The following is a 20,292-nucleotide window of genomic DNA, read 5'->3' on the forward strand; positions in this document are numbered from 1 at the left end:
ATGCGATGCTGGAAATGAACCTTAAGGCTGGTTCACACGTATGCAAATTGAATGCGTGTTTTTTCGCATAGCAGGAGAATGTGACTGGCTCTGGTTCACATATCTCCACAGTGGGTCCAGTGCGGTGTGCAGGAAAAACACGCGCTTTTTTTTTTGGTGCGTTTCAGTCTCGATTTCAGCCCAAAATTTGGACCTGAAACGGTGAACCAGCACGCACCGGACGCCTGCTGTGTGACGAATGCGGCAACGGTGTGAACCAAGCTTTAGACTTAATTCCCAGCTTTGCAATTTTTTCACTGGGAAAATAGGCATAGGTGTGAATTCAGCCCAACTGGGGGGGGCCCTTTCGCACAGAGACTGATCAGATCCACCTGTCAGTTTTTCTAGGCCATACATTATGCAATTTTCTTACTAACACTAATTGTGTAGATGAGGGAATCCTTCCCACAGCACTAATGTGTTCTGCTGGTGGGAAATCTTCCCCAAGGCAGAAAACAATGACTACTGGCAGCTATAGCCATCGGCACTGATCAGGCAAAAAAAAAAAACTGACAGGCTGGTTGTACTGAAATAGATCAATGGATCTTCCCATAGATCGATAGAAATTCAGCCTGTTCCTGCTGAACCGGACAAATTTCGATCTGTCTATAGCTGGCTTAAAGCGGTTGTAAAAGGAAAATGTTTTTTCTGGTCCTCCGCGCAATTACTGGCCACAGTCATGCGAGAGCTCACATGGTGGTGAGCAATTGCGGGCGCGCTCCCGTGATACAGCGAGCGGCCATAGCCGCTCACTGTATCACTCAGGCCCGCCACATCACTGGATGTGATTGACAGCAGCGCCAGCCAATGGCTGCGCTGTTCTTAATCCATCAGCTCTAGCCAATCAGCGGCCAGGCTGAGCGGTGAAGTGGATTTTGGGACCGCGCAGGACTTTCGATGGGTCAGGTAAGTAAGACGGGGGTTCCAACAGGAGATGTTTTTTTTCCATTTACAACTCCTTTAAGGGACTTTAACCACCTTTGTACATACTCACAAGGAAACCTCAGTAAACTTTGCTTTAACGTTTTATTTTCAAAGTAAAAAAAGTAAAAGGAGGAAACATTTTACAAACATATCAGGGTGTGGTCAATGACAGTGTTCCTCTAATCCCTCTTGATAGGCTTGCACAGCACAGGGATCGGTCAGGACAGAAGAAGACAATCCAAAGCTGAATGGAGAAAGCTCCCAGTACACAGCAGTGTCCCATGTTCAGCTCCCAGTGTCAGTGATGCCCCCCATCTTGCTCTGCCCCCAGCCTCAGGAGTCATCCGGCTTGTCCACGGGTGGCCCACATGGCTGCAGCATTTTCTCCATTAGGTTGAAGCGCACCCGGGCTTTGCTTTCATTCTCCGCAACAGCAAAGTAGTTGAGCAGGTCAAAGTGGCCCATGTAGGAGCAGTACGAGTCCCTGTGCTGGTTAACCAGCCATTCCCACTTAGTGGTGTCTGCATGGCCCGTACCGATATACTTGGATTGAAGATGCTCCAGCTGACTGTGAATGGTGTATCTGTCCGTCATGGCTTCTTAAACACCTGGCAAGCAACAAGTACAACAGGCGGTGTCACTCGGAGGGGACGGGTCGGAAACACGGGCACACCACTTCTGTCACTGTTCCCACGGCTGTTGGTTCTGATTCTGTGATAACAGACACAAAACAACATGTCATTTCAATGTCAGGTTCATACACTTATGTAATAAATAGATATTGCTATTGTGTGCATTCATTTATGAATAGGAGCTGTTCAGGCTCTATGACCTGGAAAAATAAGTTGTCATGTGGGATGAGGTGAGTGTCTGAAGGGAGAGGTGGCCCCGACATGGTGTGGCTACTTAATTTGAAATAATGAGCTTCTTTAACCTGGTCAGTCAGTCTGCAATCTTTTTTTTATTTTATTTTTAAACTTTATTACCACCTGATCCTGCCAATAAGTGTTATTTTTCAGCTTCCGCTTTGAACAGCAGAACTAACTACAACTTTTAGGTCTTTCAGTCAAGGGGCTGTAAAAACAGGCAGCTGAGCCATGGTTTCCACCGCCAAGCTGGCTACTCGAAGGTTGCTGTTTACATGCCGCAGCTGTTGCATTTTCAACTTGAGGTGCAGAGTTTGACAAGTGGCACAATTTCAATGGGGCCATGCAACAACCACATGCAATGCTATGCATTTGTAGGGCAGCATTATAGGGCAAATCAGGCAATATAGTGCCCCCTAACCGCCTGTCAAATGCCCTCTAAAAAAGCAACAAAAACATGTATTGCTCTTAAAGTGGTTAACCCACTTTGGGAAAAAACAAACCTGCAAGACAAATGCTCACCTGAGATCGAAGCCCCCCGCTGCGGTGCCCGTACACATCACCGGTCGGCAACATCACTCTCGGGGGGTTGCTTACGGGTATCGCGGTTCCGGCGCTGTGAGTGGCCGGGGCCGCAATGACGGCTCTCCCGCGCATGCGTGCGGGAGCAGCCAGTAACGGCACACCCACTGAAGCAACGGCAATTACATGCCACTGCTTCAGTGTGCATGTGCCGATTACATTGGCACATGCAAATATCCTGGGTAGCTACAGGTAAGACTTATTATATAGGCTTACCTGTAGCAAACAGTGTGTTGCAAGAAGCCTTAGAAAACCGAGCCGAGAGCTCTTTATTGTAGAAGACACGTTGGGTTTCTCCTGCAATAAAACTTACTGTCCCGCTCCCAGTTATTTACCGATTTTGCACTGAGCTGCACATGTGCATCTCAGTGTGCGCTACCGGCAGACCACCAGACTCCCAAAACACTGGCCTATAACCCTTTCGCTGCCAGGTCCATCCATACATCATAGGGACCTAGGGTTGCCACCTCATGCCTTTAAAACAGAACACATATGAATTACACAGGTTCTGAGGCTAATTTAATTTAGATAAGGCTTCACTTGAGTTCAATTACCACCTTAATCAGACACAGAACCTGTGTAATTCATATGTGTTCTGTTTTAAAGGGATGAGATGGCAACCCTATAGGGACCCGACATCGGTGGGTTTCACACACAATCCAATGACTGCATCAAACTCCTGCCTGTTAGGTGGAAGCATCCGGGCGGCTGCGCTACTGGCCGATTGCTTCCACACACCCTTGGTACTGGTGTCCCCCCTTACTCATCTGTGGGCCCGGGACCATCATGGCGGGTGAAAGGGAGGAGAACGGACGTTTTTCCGCTCTCCTCCCCTTTTTGCTGTGACCAGGTGACAAGTCAAGTATGACGTCACTTCCAGGTCTTTTAGTTCAGCAAACCACAGCCCTGTATGCTCTCACTCTGTGATATCACCAGCCTGGTACAACACAGAGCACATGCAGAACTGGCTGACAAGGAGGAGTTTCAGAAAGGCTTCTTCACAGCAAGAGCTGTGAAAATGTGGAATGGACTCCCTCCAGAGGTGGTTCTGGCCAGCTCATTAGATTGATGTATAAAAAAGGCCTGGATTATTTTCTAAATGTACATTATATAACTGGGTACTAACATTTATAGGTAAAGTTGATCCGGGGAATATCCGATTGCCTCTCGCTGGCTCAGGAAGGAATTTTTTCCCCTGCTGTAGCAAATTGGATCATGTTTTGCTGGGGTTTTTCACCTTCCTGTGGATATAGGATTTTATAATCCCCCTTTATTATTTGAACTGGATGGACTTTTTTCAACCAGACTATAACTATTCAGCGGTGAGCCGCGGTTATACTCTGCTCTATCCAGTCACACTTTTTTTGTGTAGTACATTGTTACTCTGAGTAATGTTTTAAATTTTAATAAAAGTGATCTAAGATTTTTATATGAATGAGTACTATTGGATCCCTTTTAGATTTTTGAGCTGCATACGTCTGACCAGGAGGGAAAAAAAATCCACGTCGAGCAACTGCTGCAGTAAGCCGATCCTGGTTTATTAACCACTTAAGGACCGCTGCATGACTATATACATCGGCACTTTGAAGATCGATATCTCGGTAATGGCAGCAAGGTATCCATCTCTTCAGGCGGCAGTCCGGTTAACGATAATGGCGGTCTCTGCGGCAGATTCACCGCAAGATCACCGTTCTTGGCGGCAGGAGAGGGCCCCCCTCCCGCCGCTTACTAGAGCCGTTGGTAGTGGCGGAGGCAATCTGGTCCTATCTGTTGCTGGGTATGGACACGAGTGAGGGCAAGATGGCCCCCACCCATCTCCATACCACAGCAGGGCGGAAGTGACATCAAAACGTCACTTCTACCCATACGTCTTAAATGGCCATTTTTGTCTTATTGCATTTTAGTCGAAATATGACATATGAGGTCTTTTTGACCCCAGATCTCATATTTAAGAGGACCTGTCATGCTTTTTTTCAATTACAAGAGATGTGTACATTCCTAGGAATAAAAGTGACCCAATTCTTTTTTTTTGTTTTTTAAATAGTGTAAAAATAAAATCAAGTAAAATAAGAAAAAAATGTTTTTAAAGTGCCCCGTCCCGATGAGTTCACCGCGCAGAAGTGAACGCATACCTGAGCAGCGCCTGCATATGAAAACTGTGTTCAAACCACACATGTGAGTTATCGCTGCGATCATTAGAGAGAGTAATAATTCTAGCCCTAGACCTCCTCTAACTCAAAACCTGTAGAATTGTTTTAGACGTCGCATACGGTGATTTTTAAGGGTAAAAGTTTGACGCCATTCCACAAGCGGGCGCAATTTTGAAGCGTCACATGTTGGGTATCAATTCACTCGGCGTAACATTATCTTTCAAAATATAAAAAAATAAATTGGGCTAACTTTACTGTTGTCTTATTTGTTAATTCAAAAAAAGTGATAAAAAAAAAAAAAAAAGTGCGCTTGTAAGACCGCTCCGCAAATACGGTGTGACAAAAAGTATTGCACTGACCGCCATTTTATTTTCTAGGGCGTTAGAAAAAAAATGTATAGTGTTTGGGGGTTCTAAGTAATTTTCGAGCAAAAAAAATATTTTTAACGTGTGAACACCAAATCTCAGAAAGAGGCTCAGTCCTTAAATGGTTAAAGGGAATTGTATGAAAGGTCCACATTTTCAGGTGAGCGGCCAATCTGTGTGGTGGCGGTTCTTGTTCTCACAATTTCCCACACTAAACCGCCACCCCCCCAGTTTTGGTCCTGCCACTGTGGCCAGATTCAGATACCAATACCTCACAGGTTATTAGTGATTTACTTTTTAGAGCCTCCTTTTTCAGCCATTCAGTATATTAGAAACAGGATTGATCCTGCAGCAGGCGTGTCTGTGAACACCTCACCCTCCATCACAGGCCAGGGTTCCCAGATCAGCAGATCTATGACATGAACCATTACTGCTGAGCAGACTCAAAGCTCATCCAGCTAGTCGCTGGCAGCCATTGCAGAAAGAAAAAGCAGAGAGAAAGCGAGTGTAAGGGGCCCATTGTGTATCCTGTGTGAGGTCAGGGAATTAATAGGAGTTAGAATAATGTACTCACCAAGATCAGAGATGTGGGAGCAGGTGACCCCCTCAACACTGGTAAACAAGGATCGTTCGATCCGCTGTAGATGTTGATCCTTATCGGAAGACAAGCAAGGACCGACTGCAAAACACAATCCCGGAAATGTCCTGGACGCTGCAACCACGAGAAGATCCAGGCCTGTACTATCTGCGCATGCGCCGACTCCCGAGCTCACAGGAAAGCGATCAGGGCAAGGAGTCGAGCGCCGATCTTGATCCTAACAAGTACATGCGAACACCGGGCAGCATGGGAGACGAAGTTTTGGAGTTCGCTATGTCCCGCCCATGAAATTCTGCACCCCTTGTGTTTCACATGCATTTATATGGTTATTTGTTTTTTTGTACTTTTTGGGCTCGGCGCTCGGCTCCTTAGCTTTCCTGTGAGCTTTGGAGTTGGCGCATGCGCGGATGCGATAGTGTTAGGAGTTCTGTCTATTGAATGGGATTACCCGCACAGTTGTTATAACATAATACATCTGGTATATGACACGTATTGCATAGTTCACTCACCTATTGCTTTGCATCATTTATTCTTTCGTTTTTATTTTGCTTTTTTATTCGCTTGCTTTGAAATTTGCACCGTTGCCTCTGTCACCTCTACATTCAGTAAAGCCAAAGGTTTAAACCACAGTAGGCCCCCTACTGGACACATCTGTGTACTGCAGGCATCCTCACCTACCGAGGTCTAGTTATTATTCCCCCATCTTACATCTCCTGTAAGTGCTCCTGTATAATCCACCTAGGTTTAGGGCAGGCTCATCCCTGAATCACGCAGGAATGCTGACTGTGTTCCTGTGCAAATCAGTGCTGTGCCATTTTCAACCCATTCATCTGAATGGGCTGAAATCGCATCGGAGTGCACAAAAAGTTGGCAGGTACCAAAACACACTGCACCAGAGCGCATGGTACTGCAGGAATATTTAATATACAATCTGCGTTTGGGGTGCTGTTAAAGCGGAAGTCCACCTTAAAAAAGAAAAATAGCCAAAAAGGCAAAAAAAAAATGATACTTACCAGAAATGGCTGTTACTAGGCAGATCGTCCTAATCTGCCACTTCCTCCTCCGCTGTGATGTTCTGTGTTCTCCTCCTCGCGTTGCCTCCTGGGAAATGGAGGCATGCTGCCTTCTGGGACACGCAGGACACACTGACCATTCACAAAGCGCTGTGCGACTCACGCATTCGCAGTAGGAAATAGGCAGTGAAGCCGCAAGTAGGGTTACCACCTGTCCAGGATTCACCTGGACAGTTTGGGTTTGGAATCATGCGTCTGGGCTTCAGACTGTCTGAAACCCGGAAACATTATTTAGACTGAACTATGGCTGCAGTTGTCTAAGCTGAGAGTGTCTGTTACACTCTTTCACACTGCCCATAGCAAGCACTAACAATTCCCCCCCAAACACAGACAGGAGAGGAGAGAGGGCTCAATCTGCACCCCCACCCCCCACTACCCCTCTGTGTCTGCCCACACTCCAATTCCGGGCGCTAAGGCTTAGAAAAGGAAAGTTTGGGGCCGAAATTTGAAGTCCAGCAGCATCTGGATGAGAGGTGCTGACTGCCAAGTCACCATCCATCCCTGTCTGTGACTGAAGTCTCCTTCCCCTTCTCTCTCCTGTGTGGAGTGAGTACACTAAGGCAAATCAGGGTTCTCAGAGCACCCCTTACATCAGATTTCCCCTTTACACCAGAGACCACACTGTTCCCCCTTATATCAGAGTCTTCTCCGTACATCAAAGTTCTCAATGTTCCCCCTTAAATCAGGGTTCCCAGGGTTACCTTATGTTAGAGGCCCCAGAGTTCTCCCTTACATTAGAGTCTGCAGAGACCCCCCTTACAGGGAAAGGGAACTCTGCGAATTCAGATGTAAAAGGGGAACTCTGTGGATTCAGTAGTAAAGGAGGACTTTACAGTTTTTCTCTATTGTTTTGGCTCATTTCTTGAAACAGAAATGACATTCTTAAAACTCTAAGATCATTTGGCAAAACAGTCTTACAGTTTAGCACAACACTATAACTCACGTGCAAAAGCTCATATCTCTCCCAAAACTGTTCACTCATGCTTCAAAACCATATTACTGTAACTCAAAAACATGTATAAAAAGACACCTGGGCTGACCAATAATTAATTAGTGCACAGGGTAGTTCAAAATCAGAACCGTATCCCTATGCACCAAAATGAACAGGTGTGATTCCTTAAGGTCATGCATAAACATGAAAAAAATGGGGATTAGAGATCACCAAGAGACCTTATAAAGGAACACCATGCACCTAAAAAATCAACTTTATTGAATATTGTTAAAATAAATTAGTGCAAAAAACTACCACTGATGAAAACATTAAAAATGACAACGATGTCAAACAACTCAGAGACCTGCCGGCAGCACACCTCATACACCCACCACATACTAACCACACTGCAACAAGTCTATGGGGATACACAGGCTCTTCCACAGTCAATGGCATAAGAAAAGAATGGGATTAAATGGTAAAGCCACTCAATCCACACAGACCAAAACTCTGGTAATCTTCCAATGAAAGGGGTGTAGTAATCCACGTAGAATGCCGCTGAGGCTAAATGTTCAATTAAACCGCAATGAGGGTAATAAGGGCGGGATGGAATCAGGGCTCAAGTCCTGCAGGAACGCGTGGGAACGGAGTTCCTGCACTTTTTTCACAGCAGGAACTCAGTTCCCTTTGCAGGACTAGAGCAGCCGAGAGCAACCGCGCCAATCCTTCACTAAGCGGCGATGCCCAGGTCGAGTCGCTGTCAGGGGCACGCAAACCTTAGTAATCCTTTATGTTACTGCCCGCTTCCTGTATATGGATTCATCGGGTAGTGTGCGGGTATTCCGTCACTTCCCCGATGCCGCAATGTCTCCTGGGAGCTTTTGTCATTGTTCCCAGGAGACATTGCGGAGGTCTGCCGCGAGTTATCGCGGGATTTAGAAAGAACTTGCGGTTTAGTAATTATGCATATGAGCGTATATTTTTTTTTTTTTGGTGGGGGAGTGGATCTTGGGTGGGAGTTCCCACACTTTTTTCCCCAGGACTTGACCCCTGGATGGAATGTATCTTGGATAGGGTCTATGGATCATCACCAAGTTCAAATCACAATGGGAGCAGATCAGGGAAATCATGACCAGGCATTGGCACATTTTAACCAAGACTCCATTATTACAGGAGATAATCGGTCCCCACCCCTTGATGGTGGCAAAATGTGCCAGAAATTTACAAGATCGTTTGGTCCACTCAGAATTCCGAAGGACCCCCACCACCAACTGGTTGACCAAGCTATGTATCAAACCTAGTATGTATACATGTGGGAGGTGCAGGATTTGTCAGTTTGTTGATAAAACAGATACTTTTACAAATGCAGAGAGCACCAAACAATTCAAGATTAGACAGTTCATAAATTGTTCCACCACAAGGGTGATTTACATGCTTACTTGTCCATGTGGAAAGGTCTATTAACCACTTAAGGGCAGAGTCTCGTTTTGAGATTTGGTGATTACTGGTTTAAAACAGTTAAGTTAGCCCATTTTTTTATATTGTGAAAGATGATGCTACGAGTGAATTGATACCCAATATGTCACGCTTCAAAATTGGAATGGCGACAAACTTTTCACCTTAAAAATCTCCATAGGCGAAGTTTAAAAAATTCTACAGGTTGCATGTTTTGAGATACAGAGGGGGTCTATGGCTAGACTTATTGCTCTCGCTCTAACGATCGTGGTTATACCTCACTTGTGTGATTTGGACACCGTTTACATATGTGGGCGCTACTCACGTATGCGTTTGCAACTGTGCGCGAGCTCGTCGGGACGGGGCGAGTTCAAATTTTTTTTTCTTATTTATTTTACTTTTTATTTTTACACTGTTCTTTTAAAAAAAAATGTGTCACTTGTATTCCTATTACAAGGCATGTAAGTATCCCATGTAATATAAAAAAACATGACAGGACCTCAGATCTCCTATTAACATTAAAATGCAATAAAAAAAAATGTAATTTGAAAAAAAAAAATGTCCCTTTAAGAGCTATGGGCGGAAGTGACGTTTTGACGTCACCTCCGCCCTGTAATGGTATGGAGCTGGGTGGGGGCCATTTTCCCTTCACTCAGCTTCACACCACACATGGGAACGGACGCAATCTCCTCCTCCACTGATGGTGGCTCCGGTAAGCGGAGGAGGGCACCGCAGCTTGTGAGGGGTGGCTCTCTACCGTCACCGAATAAAGTGATCTTGGGTCGAATCCGACACAGAGACCACTTTTATCTGAAAGCCGACCGCCCGCTCTTGAAGAGGATACCGGGATTATGGTCTCTATCTGCTGCCATAACAACAGTATTCCTCTTCAAACAGCTGACGTATAATGACGGCAGGCAGTCGGCAAGTGGATAATAGTATAAACAAAAAAGAGGTTGAACGCCCTTTGGTGGCACATTTCAAACACATCCACATAGGGAACCCAAGTGGTCTGAAGGTTAAAGGTATCTACGTCTTCAATCTTCCGCTATGCAGGGGAGATTTTGACACCATATTATTACAGAAGGAGAAGATGTGGATCTTTTTGTTGGATTCTATGGTGCCAAAAGGACTAAACAATTCAACTCAATTTACCTGTGTAAACTCTTTTGTGGATTTTACGTGATTAGATCTATGATGGGTCCATCCCTGCTGCTACTTTTACTATTTTGGATTTGTCATTTTCTGTAATTTGTGTTATTTTGTATTGCTTACTTTTCCTTTTGTCCCTTTTTTTTGTCCCAGGTAAAAGTCTTTCATCCAATTTTTGTATTTATGTGCCTTTATAACCTATTGAGATTGTGTGGATCGCTCTTCATATGCACTTTGTATGTAATGTGAATGGTGGTGAGCGTCAGTGAGGGAAGTGTACTCTGAGGACACCTGGTGGCTGTAAATTAATATGTCAGTTCAAGGTGAGATATTTAAGGGGGTTGTAAAGGTACCATTTTTTTCCCCTAAATAGCTTCCTTTACCTTAGTGCAGTCCTCCTTCACTTACCTCATCCTTCCATTTTGCTTTTAAATGTCCTTATTACAGTAATGCAAGGTTTTCTTCCAGGTTTGTGTTGTGTTGTGCTCGCCCCCTCCCTTGGACTACTGGAGAGTTAGGACGCTTTCTACGTTGCAGATAGAGAAAAGAACTGTGCTAGTGGGCGTCCTGACTCTCCTGTAGTCCATCGGAGGGGGCAAGCATGACACTCCACACCAGGGAGAAAGCCTCACATTACTGTGTGGAGTTACAGACAGAAGAACAGGAAGTGATGATTTCTCAGAAGAAATAAGGACATTTAAAAGTAAAATGGAAGGATGAGGTAAGTGAAGTAGGACTGCACTAAGGTAAAGGAAGCTACTTAGGGAAAAAAATGTGTACCTTTACAACCCCTTTAAGACCCGACCCATTGGCGCCTCCTTGCTCTGAAGAAGTTTGCTGATAAGCGAACGAAACCGGTCAGCGTGATGTCACCACGCAACTCTGGTGACCCTACATGATCCACCCTCCCAACTATTGGGGAAACAGACTGGCTTTGTAGGACTTCAATCTCTCTGGGCTATTGGACTATGAAATAGGAGCTGGCAAACACGGGCTGCACACAGCATGAGGATTTGCAACAACCCCCCTTTCTGTGAGACATGGGGTGCTGAGCATACTGATGTACAGCGGCTATATGTTGCTTAGTGAATGCTATATGGGACTTGTGTGTTGAATCCTCACCGGTCTTTATATATATCCAGCGACATCTGGCTGTGAATCTCCTGTTGTGGGGTTGTCTTATACCAACTTATGTAACCGGTTCTGCTATTTATTCATAGACCCAATCCAAGATACAGCCAGCTGCTCCCATTTCCATCCCACACTTATCTCCCCATCCAGCCTGTATTACACTCATTGCAGTTTAATTGAACATTCAGCGGCATTATTAGGTAGATTCACGTACATAGGCTTATCTTTAAGACGGCCTAGCCTAGCCTGTTTAGGCTACACCGCCGTAAATTAGTTAGGCTAGTAGTGATTTTCAAACCACTAACCTGCTAATCTATGGCGGCGTAGCCTCAAATGAGCGGGCATAAGGGCGCCTAATTCAAATGATTTGGGGGGGGGGGGGCGTGTTGTATGGAAATGAGGCTTGACCTCACGTTTTTTTTACGTTTTTTGACATTGCACATTCGCCGGGCGACTACATTTCCCAGTGCACATTGCGGCTAAGTAGGCTGTACGGGCCTATTGATTTCGACGCGGACGTAAACGACGTAAATTCCGATTCGCGGACGACTTACTCAAACCACGTAAAAAATTCGAACCTCACGGCGGGAACGGCGCCCATACTTTAACATTGTTATTCCACCTCATAGGTGGAATAACTTTAGGCCGCCTAAGGCCTTACGGAAACTACGTTAATCGACTGCGGCAGGCTCGCGTACGTTCGGGAATCGTCGTAAAAGCTCATTTACATAATCTACGCCGGCCGCAATGGAAGCGTCACCTAGCGGTCAGCCAAAACATTGCAATCTAAGATAGGACGGCGCAAGCCGTCCTTCTCTTAGATATGTTTAAGTGTATCTCTGTTAGAGAATACGCTTAAACAAACGCCGGCGTAGATTCAGAGTTAGGTCGGCTTATCTACTGATAAGCCGGCCTAACTCTTTGTGAATCTACCTATATATGTGGATTGCTACACCCCTTTGATTGGAAGATTACCAGAGTTTTGGTCTCTGGAAATTGAGTGGCTTTACCATTTTAATAATCTCATCCTTTCTTATGCCACCGACTGTGGAAGAGCCTGTGTATCTCCATGTCTATACATCTGTATTGCAGTGTGGTCTGTATGTGGTTTTCTGGAGTTGTTTGACAACATTGTAATTTATAATGTTTGCATCAGTGGTAGTTGTTTGCACTAATTAATTTTAACCATATTCAATAAAGTTGATTTTTTTAATTCATGCTGTTCCTTTATAAGGTTTCCTGGTGATCTCTAATCCCCTTTTTTTCCCATAAATAATTGAACTAAATATAAAATACACAAAAGTATTATATTTACTATCTAAAAATTAATAACATTTTGTAAATGATGTATAAAAAGGGTCCAGCAAAAACCAACATAAATGTTAATATCATTTGCAAACATTTTGGCCCGGATTCACATACATCGGCGCATATTAATGCGGGCGTAGCGTATCTAATATACGCTACGCCGATGCAGCACACAGAGGCAAGCACTGGATTCAGGAAGCCAGTGCTCCCAGTCGCTCTCAAATCTACGCTGGGTTTCCTCGGCGTAAGCCAGCGTAGGTGGAAGTGGGCGTGAGCCATGCTAATGAGGCGTGACCCCATGCAAATGATGGGCCAAGCGCCATACAAGTACTTAAAACGAACGGCGCATGCGCCGTCCCGTGGTCGCATCCCAGTGCTCATGCGCAGAATCATGTTGAAACAACTGCCTAAGATACGTCGAATCACTGCCTACGACGTGAACGCAACCTACGCCTAGTCATATTCACGTACAACGTAAACGAAAAAAGATACGAAGGCTTGTGTTCCCTGGTCCATATCCTTGCATGAGTTGCGCCTCCTATATAGGGAATAACTTTACGCCGGACGTACGACTTACGCAAACAGCGTATATTATGCGCCGGGCGCAACTACGTTCGTGAATCGGCGTATCTCCCTCATTTGCATATGTGCATAGAAAATCAATGGGAGCGGAAAATGCGCCCAGCCTAAATATGTGCCCACGATACGACGGCGTAGGCAAGATACGTCGGTCGTAGGAAGCCTATTTTCAGGCGTATCTAGTTTTGTGGGCACGGCGCACAGATACGACGGCGCATATTTACACTTACGCGGCGTATCTCGAGATACGTCGGCGTAAGTGCTTTGTGAATCCGGGCCTTTATTTTAATTTTTTTGTTAGGAAAGGTTGGAAAACAAATCTTTTATTCGAGTAGCAATATGAATTGCTGTACTAGTTGCTGATCACTAGAGGGCAGTGTGGGTTTGTTTTCCATATTCTTCCTATTCTGAGTACAAAGAGAATTGGGTGAGAAGAAATTGCTGTGAAATTTCCTGGTATATGAGGTTGGTAGGATTGAATTACAGAATGTCACATAGTAATAGCCGAGGTGGTAAAAATAAGGATTTCATTTTTGTCATCAAAATACTTTATTGACAGTAGTTCAAACCATCAAACTATATTGTTGTTTATTTTATTTGCATGGCTGTGACACACTTTGAATGGTATTAAACCCAAAAGCAAAAATGTATTATATTGCAACTTACTAATCCTTAGATGTGGTGGCTGCATTCGTTTTCTTTTCTTTTTTAGACAATTTCCTTTATTTTCACCTGTTGATCTTGCCAGTAAGTCTGTTATTTTTCAACGTCCCCTGCCCAAGCTGTCCAGCAAAAGTGATAGTTAGAGGGTTGAGACAAACCATTTACCACTGACAAGGGTGCATATGATGGTCGACTTTTGTTAGCCCGAGTATAGCTTCAACTTGTTAGTCAATTTCATCGAAATCTGCTAGTCTAAGGCCTGGTTCACACCTATGCATGTTTTAGTGCGTTTTCAGTTTGGCAGAAACACACTGCAGTCCATATAACATGGTTTCCTATGGATGTAGTTCAGATCTGCGCCTTTTATTAGTTAACCTTAACGTCAATCATCTTTGACACTGCCTACACCATATTAAAACGATAGTAAACCTTGTTTTTTTTTTTTAAAACAAAATAACAAACATGTTATATTACCTGTTCTGTGCAGTGGTTTTGCACAGAGCAGACCATATCCTCTTCTTTTCCAACACCAAGTGCCCCCACAGCAAGCAGCTTGCTGTGGGGGCACCCAAGCAGACGTGATCCCAATCCACAGCCCTGTGTGTCCATTCACACATGGGCTCGGCCTGGCCCCCTCCATCTCCTGATTGGGTCACTGGCTGTGATTGACAGCAGCAGAAGCCGATGGCTCTGACTGCTGCCAAAAGCCAATCAGGAGTTCGAGTTCCCAGAGAGGCAAGGCTCTCGTGGACATCACTGGATCGAGAGGGAGCTCAGGTAAGTATTAGGGGGGGCTGCTGCACACAGAAGGTTTTTAACCTTTATATATGGAATGTATGAAGGTAAAAAAAACTTGTGCCTTTACAACCACTTTAATGCACAAAAACTACACATTTAGGCCCAGATTCTCAAAGGAGATACGACGGCGTATCTCCAGATACGCCGTCGTATTTCTGAGTCTGAGCGGTTGTATCTATGCGCCTGATTCTTAGAATCAGTTATGCATAGATTTGTATTAGATCCGACGGCGTAAGTCTCTTACGCCGTCGGATCTTAACTGCATATTTACGCTGGCCGCTAGGGGCGTGTACGCTGATTTACGCCAAGAAATATGTAAATCAGCTAAATACGCAAATTCACAAACGTACGCCCGGCCGACGCAGTACAGATACGCCGTTTACGTTTGGCTTTTCCCGGCGTAAAGTTATCCCTGCTGTATGAGGCGTACATGCGGCATACCAATGTTAAGTATGGACGTCGTTCCCGCGTCGAATTTTGGAAATTTTACATCGTTTGCGTAAGTCGCTCGCGAATAGGGCTGGGCATCATTTACGTTCACGTCGAAAGCATTGGCTTCTTGCGGGTTAATTTGGAGCATGCGCACTGGGATACTTTCACGGACGGCTCATGCGCCGTTCGTAAAAAGCGTCATTTACGTGGGGTCACATAAAATTAACATAACACACGCCCACATCTACCACATTTGAATTAGGCGGGCTTACGCCGGCCTATTTACGCTACACTGCCGCAACTTTCGTTTGAGAATACGGCACTTGCTTGTAAAAGTTGCGGAGGCGTAACGTAAATAGGATACGTTACGCCCGCACAAAGCTACGCCGTTGTACGTGAATCTGGGCCCAAATGTTCAATAAAGATTTATTGAGAGCTATAAAACAGGTTTCGAAAATATTTGTTGAATTTCGTTTATGAATTTATTTTTCTAGTCATGTGACTGACACAGCACCAATCAGGGCTGGCCAGACACAGACTCACACTGTAAAGCAGGGGCGGACTGACAACTCATAGGGCCCTCGGGCAATAGAAGATTATGGGGCCCCCAGGCTTACAGATGGCCACCACACCAGGAGGCAGTGCAGAGGCGGGGCAGCTAAAATCTCGGGATTTTCACATCAAAAGCATGTCGGTTTCGGACATATCAGGGACAGATGTAAAAAAAACACAGATTTTTACATACTGTCCCTGGTTTAACTGAGCCTGGCAACCCTGATGGGGCCCCCTAGTGGCATGGGGCCCTCGGGCAGTGCCCGAGTGACTCAATGGTCAGTCCGCCCCTGCTGTAAAGATCATTCATCAGCAGAGTAATGGAAGCCCCACCCAAGAATATTTCCCTGCAGGTGCCAAAGGACAGGCAAAGATCATGTGACCACACACCAATGCTGCAGGAATAAGATACTCAGAGGATTTAAAATAAACATTTGCAGTGGCATGATATATATAATTTATGTAAATGAATTACTGTATAGCAATTAACACTTCTCTGTTTAGTATCACTGTAACAGCTTGTGCATCATTAACCTCTTGTCCACCGGCCACCATCAAATGACGGTGGGAGGAAGACTCTATTGTTCTGTGCGGACGTCATATGACGTTGCGCCTTCCCAATCCATTAGGGGGCGCGCGCCCACCGCGTCACTGGGGACCCAATGCACGTGCCCGGTGGCCGCGATGGCCACCAGGCACCCGCGATTGCCCAGTAACTGAGCAGGACCGTGGATCTGTGTGTGTAAACACACAGATCCACGTCCTGTCAGGGAGAGGGGACAGATGGTGTGTCCCTTGTACATAGGGACAACCATCGGTCACCTTTCCCAGTCAGTCCCCCTCCCCCCACAGTAAGAATCACTCCCAGGGAACACATTTACCGCTTGATCGCCCCCCTAGTGTTAACCCCTTCCCCGCCAGTCATATTTATACAGTAATCAATGCATTTTTATAGCAGGGATCGCTGTATAGATGTGAATGGTCCCAAAAATGTGTCAAAAGTGTCCAACGCAATATCGCAGTCATGATAAAAATCGCTGATCACTGCCATTACAAGAAAAAAAATAATAATAAAAATGTTATAAATATATCCCTTATTTTGTAGCTGCTATAACTTTTGCGCAAACCAATCAATATACGCTTATTGCGATTTTTTTTTTTACCAAAATTATGTAGAAGAATACGTATGGGCCTAAACTGTGGAAAACATTTGTTTTAAAAACAAAATGGATATTTATTATAGCAAAAAGTAAAAAATATTGTGTTTTTTTTTTCAAACTTGTCCCTATTCTTTTGTTTATAGCGCAAGAAATAAAAACCGCAGAGGTGATCAAATACCACCAAAAGAAAGCTCTATTTGTGGGGAAAAAATTTAATTTGGGTACAGTGTTGCATGACTGCGCAATTGTCATTCAAAGTGTGACAGCGCTGAAAGCTGAAAAATGGCTTGGGCAGGAAGGGGGTGAAAGTGCCCTGTAGGCAAGTGGTTAAAGGGACAATAAACCAAAAAGTGATAATTCACCTAAAGGTTGAGTCCGGGGGCTTAGTCAAGCCCTGCCTACAGTATATATGTCTCAGTGGTTCCAATGGCGAGATCTCTGTGCCATAGTTTATAACTCTCTTCCCAGTCATTTTAAAATTGCAGCTCTTATGTTTCAGATTAATTTAAACCCACTCTTGCATCGTCATTCTGCATCATATAAGTACCTGATGGGCAGCTGCCCTCTCATTTAAAGGAGAAAAAACGAAACTATTGGCACTTGGTGCTCTAACCATTTCAGAGCAGGAATTGATTTTCTGAGGCTAAGTTACTAATTGTGTGTTGCTATATATACAGTACATCAGTAATACAGTTTTATTTGCATTATAAGCTCACAGATGCAGAATCTCAACTTTATTGAAAGCATGGTAGACTTCCATTTTCTGTTGTGTCCATTGCATTTGTGGCATTAGTCTAACTCATTCATTTTAAAATATCCATTGGATGCTTGTGCTTTTCATAGGACTGTAAAATTATTTAACCACTTAAGACCCGGACCATTGTGCAGGTTAAGGACCTTGCCCCTTTTTGCAATTCGGCACTGTGTCGCTTTAACTGACAATTTCGCGGTCGTGCGACGTGGCTCCCAAACAAAATTGGCGGATGCGGTCACAGAGCTTAGGACTGGGTCGCGAGCGCGTCGCCGGCGGCGCGCTCGCGACCCCACGGCTGGGCTTAAAGAGACACGTACAGGTACGTGATTGTGCCCAGCCGTGCCATTCTGCCGACGTATATCGGCGTGAAGGGGTCCTTAAGTGGTTAAAGTATAGTTTCAAGGAGGTGTTAGAGGTTATACATATCCTTTCCAACCCAAACACACCTGTCAAATAATGTTTTGTTTTGTACATGGAATGTACAAAATGTATTTTAATTTCGGATAGAGCAAGGAGATGTTATAACCCTGTTGTTTTTTTTTCTTCATTTGAGTCCAATTGGGGAGATTTTCCTTTGATTCCTGTCCCATAGCTAAAACAGGAAGGCCCTCCAAAGTGAGGGAATGCCGGGGGGGGGGGGGGAACCAGGGTCACCAGAACTAGTGTTCTCACTGGAAGATACCCCTTCTATTTCTGTTCTGGTGCCAACTCAAAATGAATGTGTCGACCAAGCCCTGCGGTGTTGCACTGTTTTTAAAATGGTGGCAGCGGCTGCAAGGAGAAGATCCTCCACCTGATGTCACAGGGAAGGGCGATCGGGGGGGGGGTAGGTAGGAGCAGGAGCATAATATACGGGTGGAACATGTAAAATGTTCCAAAGGTGAACTTATGCCGCAAACACACAGTTGGTCTTTAGACCCGGCCAAACTCTGTCGGAATTTGCGACGGAAAAATAGAGAACCTGTTCTCTATCTAAAGTCCGTCGGAAATTCCGACGGAAAAAGTCCGATGTGGCATATACATGTTAGGAATATCCGATAGAAAGCTCCCATCAGACTTTTTCCATCAGAAATTCCAACCGTGTGTACGTGGCATTAGCCTTAAACCGCAAAAACTGCGATCCAAACGATCCTTTATGTTTATAAATCAGTAAAAAAATGATGTATTCTCTGCTGGATCAGTTGCAAGTTCATGGTTATGAGGGTGAATGGTATTTTTGTAACTATGTTGCTATATCATCCATTATATATAGCACAATGTAAACATATTTCATACATAAGCTCAGTAATGTGATAAGCAAGAAAAAGACAACCAAAAAACTAGTGTCATACGATAGCTTCTATAAGTAGCGTAGTATTTCAGCATGATCTCATGGCCCCATTTAAAGAGACAGCTAGAAAAAGAAAATGATTATGCAGGCCGGCACATGTCATCAAGACAGATTGTATCTATAATAAAGTATTATACTGTACACTACCAGCGTTGTCAGTACCACATCACATTTATAAATAGATGAGCATGGTCATAAAAGGTTCAACGGGGAAATGTCTAGACTTTGTCCATTTTTAAAATGGTGACACCATCTGATTCAGTAACAAAAGGTCCCCGTTTCTAGCATGCCTTTCTCCAACAATATTGATTCAGAAAGATTTATGCTGTAAATAAAATAACCTGTTGTAGTGCCATTCATTTTCAAACAGCATAACATAGACTGTACAGCTTCCACAACAAGATCTTGAAAATTCGAACTTAAAGCGGATGTGCCAGTATAAAAAAATATTAAAAGCCAGCAGCTACAAATACTGCAGCTGCTGACTTTTAATATTAGGACACTTACCTGTCCTGGAGTCCAGCGCCGTTCGCAGCAGAGGATGAGCGATCGCTCGTCTCTCTGCTGCTCCCCCCGCCATCCTCAGTGAGGGAACCAGGAAGTGAAGCGCTCCGTCTTCACTACCCGGTTCCCTACGGCGCATGCGCGAGTCGCGCTGCGCCCGCCGATTGGCTCACACACTGTGTGCTGGGAGCCGAGTGTTCCCAGCACACAACGGGCGACAGATGGGAAGTCAGAAAAACCCGTCGTTTGCCCATAGCGTGTGGCTGGAAGTGGGTGCAAATACCTGTCTTTAGACAGGTATCTGCACCCCCCTCCCCCCTGAAAGGTGTCAAATGTGACACCGGAGGGGGGTGGGTGCCGATCAGCGTGAGTTCCACTTTAGGGTGGAGCTCCGCTTTAAAGTAGAAGTCCACCCTAACACTAAAATCCCTGCATCTACAGACATCCACAATCTAACACTACCCTATCTAACCCTGTAAATCAGTATACATACCTTTTCTGAAGCCGATCCGACCCGATCCCACGTTGAGCTGTCAACTGGGGCTTCGATGTGGAAGCGAGTGTAAAGGACACAGCTAACAACGAAAGCCCCCATAGTAACTCTATGGGTGACGTCATTACCTATTCATTTCACAGCCATTGTTGGGTGTGTCCTCTGCAGAGCTTCTTCCACTGGAGACCGGATCGGCTTCAAAAAAGGTATGTATACTGATTAATTCTTTACAGGGCTAGATAGGTTAGTGTTAGATCATGGATGTCTGTAGATGCAGGGATGTTAGTGTTAGGGTGGACTTACACTTTAAGTAATGGTAAAAAATACCTTCAAGTGGAACTTTAGTCAGAAAATTATGTCCTGCTAGATCACATCATGCTGGCCCCTTTTGCAGGTATTGTCAGGGCTTTTTTTCTCAGAAAATAGGTGCAAGAACTCAACCACGACCCCCCA

General features: G+C 44.8%; 1 protein-coding gene across 1 annotated transcript; it reads right to left on the minus strand.

Annotated features, from left to right (window-relative positions):
• Positions 1-1,046: 1,046 nt before the first annotated feature.
• SF3B5 (splicing factor 3b subunit 5) lies at positions 1,047-5,684 on the minus strand. Its single transcript, XM_040350579.1, has 2 exons — positions 5,501-5,684; positions 1,047-1,674 (listed from the first exon to the last, which is right to left on the minus strand). Exon 2 carries the CDS (start codon positions 1,555-1,557, stop codon positions 1,297-1,299), a length of 261 nt encoding a protein of 86 aa, XP_040206513.1. The 5' UTR covers positions 1,558-1,674; positions 5,501-5,684; the 3' UTR covers positions 1,047-1,296.
• Positions 5,685-20,292: the final 14,608 nt, after the last annotated feature.

This window comes from Rana temporaria, chromosome 4, assembly GCF_905171775.1.
Source record: "Rana temporaria chromosome 4, aRanTem1.1, whole genome shotgun sequence".
NCBI classification, from domain to species: Eukaryota; Metazoa; Chordata; class Amphibia; order Anura; family Ranidae; genus Rana; species Rana temporaria.